The sequence below is a fragment of the Vipera ursinii genome (assembly GCF_947247035.1).
Source record: "Vipera ursinii genome assembly, chromosome: 1".
NCBI classification, from domain to species: domain Eukaryota; kingdom Metazoa; phylum Chordata; class Lepidosauria; order Squamata; family Viperidae; genus Vipera; species Vipera ursinii.
This window is the reverse complement of record NC_139512.1, coordinates 180,361,996-180,374,426: the sequence shown is the minus strand read 5'-3', so window position 1 is coordinate 180,374,426 and position 12,431 is coordinate 180,361,996. Positions and strand designations below refer to the sequence as shown.

Sequence of the window (12,431 nt, the reverse complement as noted above, 5' to 3'; positions counted from 1 at the left end):
CTACTGGACGTCCCATACTAACTGATTTCCATTTCATCTGGCCTTGACTCAGACTAATAACTGTTCAGCCTACAAAAATATTGCATAAAAAGTCAATTATCTCTGCCATGCTTGGCTGAAAGTCTATCATGATTCATCTTGCTATCTTTGATGCTATCATTTTCCAGTACTTTATGCCCTACCTTCTCAGCTTCTTTAGCTTAGAATGGTCTCCATTTTTCTTTTTGCTTTTACTGTTCAGTTGCCTTTCCCGCAAATAATTAATTACTGGTCAGCAACTCTTTCAAATATAAATCCCAGATTGATTTGGCATTACAGTTCTCTAGTATTTCTGTGGATGCCTAATGACTCAGTGACATGCTAGCAGAAGTGTAATACTGGGAAATAATACTTCCCACAGAATTTTTATTAAAGAAGTTAGCTCATCTCCTCAGCCAAACTCTGTCATTCGCTCAATAACCATTCTGCTGCATTCCTCCAGTGCTACCAAATTCTTGAAGCAATCATCCTCATCAAAACCATTTGTACAAAGACCAAGAGAATTAGTGGGGGTTTTTTACTATACAATTTATTGTCAATAACTAGTATGAAATGAAATGGGACAGTTTCACCAATTGCACTTGTAACGTATTGGACTCCACAAATTTATTTAGCAGCGAGAGGTTAAATTTCCTAAAGAAAAAAATCTTCCACAGTGCAAACTGGCAAGTAAAACTTATATCTCTGGGACCCTTGGATGTAAGCCACCCAGAGTCACTTTGAAACATGATGGGTGGCAAATAAATTTTATAAATAACTAAATTATCATCATCCTCTTTGGCCATCTGCAGCAAAGAGAAAGGGTGCATATTACTGTAGTTGTTCACAGAAGATAAAACTGTGGTGCTCTGGGTAAATTCTCATTCCTTATCTGTCTACTATTCTAGTTCAAAAAGACCTTAAAGCCCCCAGCTATATTTTTAGTTGCTCAGTAAAAATAATAGAAAATATTTCCATCTCTACTCCAGTGGGATTATGCCTCTGCCAACTGCTGTAAACTATAACTGCCTACAGAGTGAGTGAATTTGAGTTGCAAGGTCAATAGATACTAATGGGAGAAAATACATCATAATACACAATAGTGTAACTTAGTAAATGATAGCACTTACCTGACCATTGTAAGTGACATAGAGGTAATTAGTTACAGCAGGATATTCTCCTGCCAGCGTATCTATCTGTAAAAGAGGGGAGACTTGTCAGTATGAAAACAACTATTTGTCAGGCTCATGCAGTATCATTCCTTGCTTGTCCTGTTTCTCTCCAGAGTGTGTGTGTGTGTGTGTGTGTTTGTGTGTGTTACCTTTCTTTTCAGGTACTTACTGACACAATACAAGCAACCATCAAGTCAAATGTTATTTTAACTTAATAATTTCAACTTAAGCACTAACTGAAATTCACTGCCTCCTTGTTGATGCCTACATACAATAATATGTATGCACAAGAGGCTTTGGAGACAACCGAGGTTTGGCCAAGAACAAAGAGTCTTCAAAGAATAAAACTAGAGGAATCCGTCAAATTTATTGTCTAATGTGGATGAAGAGTGAACCATAAACCTGGAATGTGGTTGGTTGGCCCTCCTCCACACAGTAACACTGGTCTCATTTTAAATCAAAACTAAAAGAAATCCTAGATTGTTTTTCTGCATAAAAATGTGTAAGATTAACCACCCATCATCCTTCTGCTTTATTTATTTAATACATTTCAGGCAATAGAACCCCCCCCCCCTGGATTCTCAAATGGTAGTCTCATGCTTAATAGTTATGGAGGGAACTTTCAAATTCTTTTCTTGATATCTGGATTAGAAGTTTCAAAAGTCTACATGGTTCTGCTGTGTGCACTTAACCTAATAAACTACCTTTTTGCCAAATGTGGATAAATACATTCCTGATTTCTCAAAAGGGAGTCCCATTTTATTCAATGGGGTTTGCTCTCAGGTAAGGTGAGCAAAGCTAATGCTCAGCAGTAAATGTGGTTTTAACATTAAACCTATGCAGCTTGTTTTTCATGTATCCATATCACTTCTGTAACTTTTGACCCTTTATATATATCTTTCTGAATTAGAGCATAGAACACAATCTGACCCTGTAGTAAAAAATATCTTGTTCTGACTCTATAGATTTCCTTTTTAATTATCTTTTGGTTTCTCTCTCCACACACACACACCACAGAGAGACAGAGAGACATGTCAAAAGATAAATTGATGCTTGTCATTCAAGGAACACTGTACAGTCACCAATGCTGCAAAGCCAGAGCACTACAAAAATTTCCATGCTTGCCTTAATGGGACCAGAATGTAATGGAAGTGAAGCAAGAAAGGGGACAGTATTTGGACAAGCTTTTAGGTGAACATGGATTCACCAATAACTTCAAGAGAAGTCAATAATCTCTTAAAAAGAAGGAGAAAAGCACATAAAACATCCATTTCAGTATCCCTTAACTGAACAGCAATATGAACACATTTGAAAGCAACTGTGGGACTGTCACAAATACTATAGCTGAGAAACATATTACACAACCATAATAAACTCTGAATGAACCTGTAACTTAAAATACTGTTCTACAGAATGATAGGCAAATGGAGTTACACATATTATGGTCACAAAGAAAAATGGATCATCTTTTTTACTTCACTGCTTAAAACCAAAACAGAGGAAATGGCTCAGTTCAGAATAAGGTGGAAAAGCAGATCTACCTTTCATTAAGTGAAAATTATTTAATGTTAATTTTTATTTTGACAAAGAAAATGCATGATTTAATGTGAAACGATCTCTGTTGAAATAGACTGATGCTCGGATATTAAACAATGTAGAGAGACAGCTGGCTATCTTGGAAAAATCGCTTGGTGACAAGAAGTGAGAGGATGCAAATCCTATAGATCACATGTTTGGCTTCTAAGGCTAACAAATGAAGTGTTCAAAACATTGAGTTGTATTGGTTTTATTGTATAGCAAGCCAGATGACCATTTATGACTATGTACTGCTCGGTGTGCCCAAGACTGAAGGCTGATTTAAAAAGAAATAGATCAGTTGTTAAATCACAGAACACCTAACTTGGGATGCTTCAGCTATTTCCAGTCATGCATTATTTTACCTATTTCCATTATTTACCTATTTGAATCAGGGAAGTCATTATCTAGGAGAGACTTCTGTTGCTGAAAATAAAGGCTAGACCTGCTGGGTAAATGTAAAGTTTCCCTCAAGCACATTGAACAGATGTACTCATACAGTTTTCTTGGCAACAGTATGGAAGTTGTTTGCCATTTCCTCCTTCCCAGGGTGTTTTTGTAACTTCCCAGATTAGCCAACAGCCCTTAACTGTCTCATATCCACTAGAAAGCAGGCCAGACCCTGCTTGGCTTGTAGCACTGGACAAAGTCAGCCAGGAAGCTGACTTGCTGCATAGATGTGAAACGTTTTCACCATGTCATTCAGAACTCAAAACAGGCTATTCCAAGTACACCAAAAGTGGCCCGACTTCAAAATGAGCCCTGAATGTTTCAGCAATTGTAGATTTTTACCAGAACTTTCAGAACAAGCCTTTCAAAAGTCAGAAGTGAAGTCAGACTGCTTCTGGAACACTTGATATTCTACCATATATCAAAGTCAGGACATTCCATGACAGAATGTTTCTATTAACTGGCTTTGGGGGTCATGCCTTTTATAGGATATAGACCTACCACTTTACCTCTTCTCTCTCTCTCTCAGCCTAAATGTTTCTAGACAAACAAATTTAGTGAAATCACAAGTTAGCATGTCAATGAATCATTGTTAATTCTAAAGAAAACTAATTATAAAAACATGGACTGGATCTGACTAATCAGGGAATTTTGAAGTGAAACAGTTCCTTGTGGTAGAAGTAGCCAATGATGAAATGGGAACCTTATTAAAAGAAGAAGAAGAAGAAGAGGAATCAGAACTTTATATGGCAAGAAAAAAGTCAGAAAAATTGAAGCAGGAATTAGCTTCAATTTGCAACCTAAATGAAAAAGTACTACAAGACTTGATCACTACATTTTTCTGGGACATTTAGAAAAAAAGCAAGCATTTTAATTAGTAGATTTATTTTTTAAAAAAAAATCCAGTAAATAGCTCAGGGAAATAAAAAGGTAACAACAACAACAAATCTTGGAGGGCACTTGGAAAATATTCACATTGAGAAAATTCCCATCTATCAATGCCAAAAGCCACATTTCTTGGATCTGCACATATACTACACCAATACATTACAACATCCTAGGTGTTAGGGAGACCTTGATGTGTATGAAGGCCACATCATCTGAAGAACTACTAGCTGTGATTTCACATTTTTTATGTAGTAGTAATAATAACAGGAAGACAAATTTGAATGTAGCTTGGATTGATTACAGGAAGGCATTTGACTCCCTGCCATTTGACTGAATAATCAAGTGCCTAGAACTAACAGGAGTCAGTAAAAAGTTTGCACAGAAGCTTTGTGTAAAGATTGATGGCACAACGGAAGACACAGAGTGGGTCAGTAGTCACTGGGAGAGGTTAATATCAAGAAAGGAATCCTTCAAGAAGACTGATACTGTACTGTACTGATTCATTTGTCAACAATACTGAACAAATCAGACCATGGCCATCAAATATCAAAAACCTCTGCCAGGCTATTCCATCTCCTTTTACATGAACAATTTGAAGTTTTATGGAAAATCACCATTTGAAACAGAATTGCTACTCAACAGTGTCCATATATGCAGCCAAGATATTTCAATGGAATTTGGACTGGACAAATGTGTGACCAAAACAGAACTAAAAGCCCTGGTTAGGAAGACCAGAAAAATAATGACAAAAAAAGTCATGGGCTTCATCCATGCAGCAATGTTGACAAACCATAGATGTGCAAGGAATGTTGCAACTACACCAGACAATTGAAGAAGAAAAAATTCAGAAATATATCTGTGGTGCACTGAAGCTAATATATGCCGAAGACTTACTGAACATTGGATAGACCAAACTGGCCTACAAGAAAGATCAAATGAAGAAAAGAGACATAGCCAAGCAAGGTATTACAGGGCCAGTACACACATACACACACACACACACACACACACACACACACACACACACACACACATCAGCAGCCAATGCAGATAATAACAAGACCTGGCAATGGCTAACAGCAGGAAACTTGAAGAAAGAGACAGAGGTGTTAATTCTGGCTACAACAGGATCAAGGCTTAAGAACAAAGCCAGAATTGGGAAGATAGCAACAGACAGCAAATGCCACAAGTTGAGCTGTGCATACAGGTTCACTGGCCTGCCACTTATGCAAGTCCACTGGCCTGCTGCTTGTGTGAATGCATGCTGGCCCACCACTCATGTGGCCCGTTTGTGAAGCCAAGTAGTGGGCCACGGTCCAGGGGTTGGGACCTCTGTGCTAGAGGTTGCATTCAATATGCTGGAGATGAGTAGAGGATGTAATCTTCCATTTCTCCTCTCCAGAAATTGTTGATGGCCTATTCTCACAACAGGGCAATTTTGCAATATGGGTACACCCTGTGCAATCAGGTTCTTGTAAATAGGAACACTGTTCTTGAGAGATGAAAAGTTAACAATGTCAATGATTATCAAATGTACATACTTCTAGTTGGCGTTATATCTTCAGTGTTTACAGCAAAATAGCAATAATAGTAGCAGCTAATGGATATGCATTTATACCTGTTTCACCCAAGGGATTATGTTCTTCTTGATTCTCAGTTCCCTGCTCTGAGTTTCACTCAGTCCCAGACATTTCCCAATTTGCTTATCTGAGAAGCCGATCTGCTTGGCTCTCCTCAGGCTTTCTTCTGGAACAGTGTCACTGTAATCAACATAAAACATAAAAAAGAATGCATAATGGATACAGGTTTCATGTTCTGCTCCTATATTTTTCAGCCTCAGGAGAGGATGAAATGTACATGGAATAAAGTGAAAAGCAGAAAAAATGGGGGAGGGGAACCAAACTCAAATCTTTCCTTATTAATAAATCCAATACACTGTCTTAAGCTGCTGAGTGCTTAAAATATTGCTTTTTCCTTGGAGAAAGTATGTGATCCAGAACAATAATTGGCTGCTAACCCAATTATCTGGGATATAAACAGTTTTCTCTGAGGTCAAGTCTGACATGTAGCTTGCCAAGAGATTCAAAACTACTTCCTTGCGTATCTTTCACAAGTAAGCAATTCTGGAAGGAATTCTTCCACTGTTATATTATACTCTTTAATTCCAAAAATGCAGAGATTATATTTACTATCATTTTAATAATTTATTAATCAAGACAATGCTTTAAAAAGCATCATAAAACATTAAACATTATACACTACACAATTCAGTTTGTATTCTTAAAATAAAAGCAGAAATGGTAGATGTACCCAATAGTTATCTCATACCTAATCTCTTAAATATTCCTAATCAATTTATTCTATCTGAGTTTATTAAATCTATTGCAGTATTAAAACATATTTTATATTTGTTTATACTTATTTTTTACCTAATCCTAAACAATACATAACAGTTTTCTCTAAAATATCATTATGTGCGTCCAGTTTTATATAACCCACCCTCATTCCCATCTCCTGGTTGTTAAAATCCTGTTCTTCTCTCACAAGTTCTCTTTCCACCAGCAACTTTTACCCGCAATATAAGGACAATCTGTATATTCATCAACATATTAATACTGTATGATAATCACATCCGTTTATTATATGAAAACCTCTGAAATTATTTCTTTGATAATATTGTGCCCATCAAGGTTTCCACCTTCTCATACTTTCTGCCTGAAATAATTGCTAGACTTAAATTGTCATTTTAAGTTACCAACTTTAAGTATGCACAGCTGTTCCATTGTGAAACAACTGGAAAAGTAAAATAGCAGTTTTAGGGTGATGAAAGAATTTGCAGGTGTGTTTTTAAAGACACTGTTTATAATTTTTAAGAAGTCTTGTAGAACAGATAAAGTGTAAGAATAACTGTAGACATATACTTTCTGTTTCTATCCTCAAAAAAAAAAATAGAGAAACTATAAATGAGGCATTATTTTAGAACTAACTATTAAGCATTATGTCTGCAATTAACAATTCATTGATTACTGGAAGCCAGAGAAATGTATTAGGAATAAATCATGCAGATCACATGCGTATATAAATCAATTTAGATTTACTAATATAGTAAATCATGGGCATGAGTTCATGATTTACTATAAAGCTTTTCTTGATATCCTTATAGACAAGACAGTAAAGTATACATTTAAGAAATAAATTCTGGATCAAGAGCTGGTTAAGGAAGTGTTCTCAATGAGTTTTAGTTAATGGATCTGTGTTACCATGAAAGAAAATCTTCAGTAGAATATGGCAGCATTTTGCTCTGAAGCCTGTGCTACTCAGTATTTTATAAATGTTCTTAGCAGGTATAGCAGATAATATAACTCTAGTCTCATCTCACATCAGAAGCTAAGTAGGATCCGCCAGTTTAGGACTTCAGCCAAAAAATGTCAGGGCTCAGGCTAGATACCAGTAGGAAAGTTTAGTGAGGGAGTCATAGGGTACAAGAAATCATAACTGCATCATATTTACAATAATGACAGCTGTCACAGGCCGCTCCACGCGGCCGCACTGACAGCTGTCAAAGGAATCGCGCATGCGCAGTCGCGCCCCGCGGCCTGCCAAGACCGTCTACACGCGGCCGTTTGACAGCTGTCAAACGCCGCACATGCACCCTGCCCGCAAGCTGTCAAAACCGCGGGCTGTCAGAACAGCGGCAGCCGCTAACTGTCAAAACCGACGCATGCGCCCCAGCCGAACGCCCTGACAGCGGCTAGCTGTCAAAATACCGGCTGCCGCCAAAACCAGCTGACGGGATTCCCCCAGCTAACGCACTTGCGCTATCACTGGGGGAAATGTCAAAACTGCCAGCTGACCCATTGGCACACGATCCCTCGGCGGGAGAAATTCCCGCACCTGATTTGCTGTCCCGTTTGACAGCTGCCTATATAAGGCTTGTTGTACTGTTCCGTTCTTTGTCTGGGCTAAGTTAATAAAGGCTGTTAATGAAGATGTGTCTCCCTCATCCTTCCTGCTGTTAAACCACCTGGCGACGAGGATGGGATACCGGTACTAGCTGAAGTCACGGCCCAGAGGCGTAGCTGTCCCAGTCGAAATCGCTGAAGTCACGAGCTAAGTCACCAACTGGGCAAGCGAGCTATTCTGGTGCCACAGGACCGTGGACCCAGCATGGCAAATCTAGGGCACGTGAGGGAGTTCGACGTCCGCCACCCCAAAGGATGGGAGTTGCACTGGGGCCAAGTCGAGGGGTACCTCCTCGTGAACAAAATCACGGAGGACCGCCACAAGGCCGCCGCGCTCCTATGCCTCAGTGGGCCGGCAGTATATGACATCGCCGTCGGCCTCTGCAGCCCGGACCCGGTCGCTATAGTACCATACGCCGAGCTCACAGATCACCTCAGCAAACACTTCATGCCGAGGCGGTTAGAGCTATACTGGCGACTCTTCTTCGCCCGTCGAAGACAGCAACCCGGTGAGCCCTCCACCACTTTCATCGCCGCCGTCAGACATGCCGCCCGCAAATGCCACTCCCCCGACTTGGAGGACCGAATTCGGGATCAAGTCATCGCCAGTCTCCAAAACGTGCGCCTGCAGAGGAAGCTTGTGGCAAGACCCACAATGGACCTCGCAGAGCTCACCTTGGAGATAATGGCGTATGAAGACAGCCATTGTGACGAACCCCAGACGTTCGGCGCCTCCGTCCATCAAGCTCGAGAGCTCGACCAAGGGCCACCGGAGCCTGACTCCAGGGTCGACGCAATCCTCTCCCGGTTCAACCGCATGGTCGCCGGCCGTGAAGGGAACTGCAGCCAAGACCGACAGACAGCCCCCAGCACGAAGAAACTGCAGACCAGTCTCAGGGCGAAGTGTGCGAGCTGTGGCGGGGGCCATGCCAGGGCCACTTGCAGGTTTAGAAACGCGAAGTGCCATGGATGTGGCAAGACCAGCCACATCCGCTCCGCTTGTCGCAGCCTAAACCGGGAGACCCTCCACGACCTTGACGAGATCCCCGTAGGTAGGACTGACCTTCCCCGCCCTCCCCAGGGGTCTGTAGGGTCCGTATTTTCCCTAACCAAAGCCCCCGTAAATCACCTCACCAGGGCAAAAGTCAGAGCCTGGGTCAAAATCCAGGGAATCCCCTGCGAAATGGAGGTCGACTCAGGGTCCTCCGTTTCCATCCTGTCAGGGGACACGCTCCAGAGGATAGCAAGCAAAGCCAATCACCGCATCCCCATCCAACCCTCCAAGGTTATGCTGGCAGATTTCCAGGGCGCCCCAATAGATTTAAAGGGACAAGCCAACCTGAAGGTCGATTTTAAAAAATTTTCAGGACACCTAACAGCCCAAATATCTAAACAACCCAGAACCAGCCTCATCGGACTGGACTGGTTCGAGGCATTAGGCATTCGCCTCGAAGGCACAAATCGTATTCACGCCCATTCTCTGGAAAACATCTGCAAAAACTTTGCAGATGTATTCGACGGGTCACTGGGCAAATACAACGGGCCCCCCATCGACCTTAAGCTCAAGCCAGAGATAGGACCAATTAGAATAAAGGCCAGGAAAGTCCCTTTCGCCTTAAAACAAAAGATAGATAAAGAGCTAGACCGCTTACTCAATTTAGGAGTCCTAGAACCCACTGACAGCGGAACATGGGAAACCCCCATCGTGACGCCTGTCAAACCAAACGGGGAAGTGAGAATCTGCGCGGATTATAAAGCAACCCTGAACCGCGCGCTCAACCCCCACGCGTACCCAGTCCCCTCAGTGAGAGACGTTCTCTCAGAAATTGGCTCCGGCTCCATTTTCGCCAAATTGGACCTAGCACATGCCTTCCTGCAACTCCCAGTAACCAGGGAGACTGCAGATGCCCAGACCATAGTGACTCATAGAGGGGCGTTCAAAGTGAACCGCCTCCAGTTCGGCATCTCCGTGGCACCTGGAATATTCCAGGAAGTCATAGAACGAACCCTTAAAGGCATCCCAGGAGTCTGCCCTTACTTTGATGACGTCCTCATCACGGGCGACTCCACCCATACCTTAGCAACCAGGCTGCACGAAGTCCTCACCAGGTTCCGGGCAGCTGGGTTAAAACTCAAACGGGAGAAATGCTCCATCGGGGTTCCCTCTACAGACTTTCTAGGATATAGGATAGACGGCAAGGGTATTCACCCCACCAATTCCAAAATACAAGCAATTAAAGCCGCACACACACACACACACCCGAAAAATAAAACGGAGCTCCAGGCATTCCTAGGGCTCCTGAACTTTTACCACTCCTTTTTACCAGGCAAAGCTACAATAGCGGAGCCTCTCATTAGGCTGTTAGATAAAGGAGCCCCCTGGCAATGGACCACATTGCACAATGACAGTTTTAACCAGCTGAAACAATTGCTCTCTAGCGATACCACCATATCGCATTACAATGAAACCAAACCCCTATGCATCGCCTGCGATGCATCCCCTTATGGCATTGGGGCAGTCCTCAGCCACTCCCTAAACGACGGCACTCAAGCTCCAATAGCATATTACTCCAGGACCCTTTCAAAGCCCGAACGTAACTATGCTCAAATAGATAAGGAAGCCCTGGCCATAGTAGCTAGAATTAAAAAATTCCATGATTATCTCTACGGCAGACCCTTCACAATCTACACGGATCACAAACCTCTCCTAGGAATATTCACATGGGACCGTCAAACACCCCAAATTTTGTCCCCTCGCATGCTGCGATGGACCACATTTCTATCCGCATATTCCTATCAGCTGATTTACAAGCCCGGCAAGGAAATGTCCCATGCTGACGGCCTCAGCAGGCTCCCACTGCCTCAAATAGATCCAGACCCAGCCCCAGCTGGCCATATCCTGGCCATACAAGAACTCACAGAATGCCCAGTGACAGCCAAGGACATTGCCCACGCCACAAGCAGGGATCCCATCCTCAGCAGGGTACTATCCTGGGCCTCATCAGGCTGGCAATCTTCTTGCCCCAGCCCCTCCATCCAGCCATATTTTACAAAGCGCCACGAGCTCAACACCCACTTAGGCTGCATCCTCTGGGGATGCAGGGTGATAGTCCCACCGTGCCATAGGTTCTCCAGACCCTTCACGACGGCCACCCGGGCATCACTAAAATGAAAGCCTTGGCACGTAGTTATGTTTGGTGGCCCTCCCTAGACAGGGACATAGAACAACATGTAGCCGGCTGCTACCTCTGCCAACAAACCAGACCTGCCCCACCCCATGCTCCGGTACACAAATGGGAAATCACAAAAAAACCCTGGTCCCGCATCCACCTTGATTTTGCCAGCCCATTTCAGGGTCAAACCTTCCTGATCATCGTAGACAGCTACTCCAAATGGCTGGAGGTTCTCCCGGTTTCAAGCACCACCTCAAGTGCCACCATCCAAGCCTTAAGGGGGGGTTTTGCCACTCATGGTCTTCCCGACGTAATAATTACTGACAACGGGCCTCAATTTACCTCCCGTGATTTTCAGATCTTCACGAGGAGCAACTGTATTAGGCATGCGACATCGGCCCCTTTCCACCCATCGAGTAACGGCCTCGCAGAGGTCATGGTGAAGACCACTAAGGACTCCCTCCGCAGACTTGTCATCGGGAACTGGCACCTCCGACTCGCCCGCTTTCTCCTCGCACACCACACCACTCCCGTGTCCACCACAGGGAAATCCCGCGCAGAACTCAGATGGGGTCGCCAGCTGGTGACTCTCCTTGACAGACTGCACCCTGACAGACCAGCAGCAGAAAAGCCGGACTGCCTGCCACCAAAAACATTCACTCAGGGACAAAATGTCTGGGCTCGCAATTATGGGGGAAGGGATAGATGGACCCAGGGGGTAGTCCTCGATCAGACTGGCCCCCTGTCTTACACCATCAACGTTGGCGGGGGACTCACACTGCGAAGGCACGCCGATCAACTTCGGCCCAGAGCACCCACCAACACCGCGCCAGAACCAACTTTGGAAAATCCCAACCCCCCCAGCACCATCTACCCGGAAGACATCCCTACTCCCACCGATCTCCAACTCAACACACCCGAGGAGGCCCCCGCGACAAACGTGGAACCACCACTTCGCAGATCCACTTGAACGAAGAAACCTCCAGCATACTTGACGGACTTCGAATGGGCCGGAAGCTCGCCAACACGCTCCAACAACAGTTGATTATACAGTTCAAAAGTTATGTGTTCTAACCAAGGGGGGGGAAAGGGGTGCAGCATATTTACAATAATGACAGCTGTCACAGGCCGCTCCACGCGGCCGCACTGACAGCTGTCAAAGGAATCGCGCATGCGCAGTCGCGCCCCGCGGC

At 43.6% G+C, this 12,431-nt stretch overlaps 1 protein-coding gene across 1 annotated transcript in view; it reads right to left on the bottom strand.

Moving 5' to 3' along the window:
• CPS1 (carbamoyl-phosphate synthase 1) overlaps positions 1 to 12,431 on the bottom strand; it is a gene marked incomplete at its 3' end in the record, with an annotated part of 173,698 nt that overhangs the window by 51,779 nt on the left and 109,488 nt on the right. Inside the window, exons 22-23 of the mRNA XM_083354439.1 lie at positions 5,722 to 5,863; positions 1,149 to 1,214 (exon numbers count right to left, since the gene is read on the bottom strand). Of these exons, the coding sequence (XP_083210565.1) occupies positions 1,149 to 1,214; positions 5,722 to 5,863 (208 nt within the window). The remainder of the gene's footprint in view (positions 1 to 1,148; positions 1,215 to 5,721; positions 5,864 to 12,431) is intronic.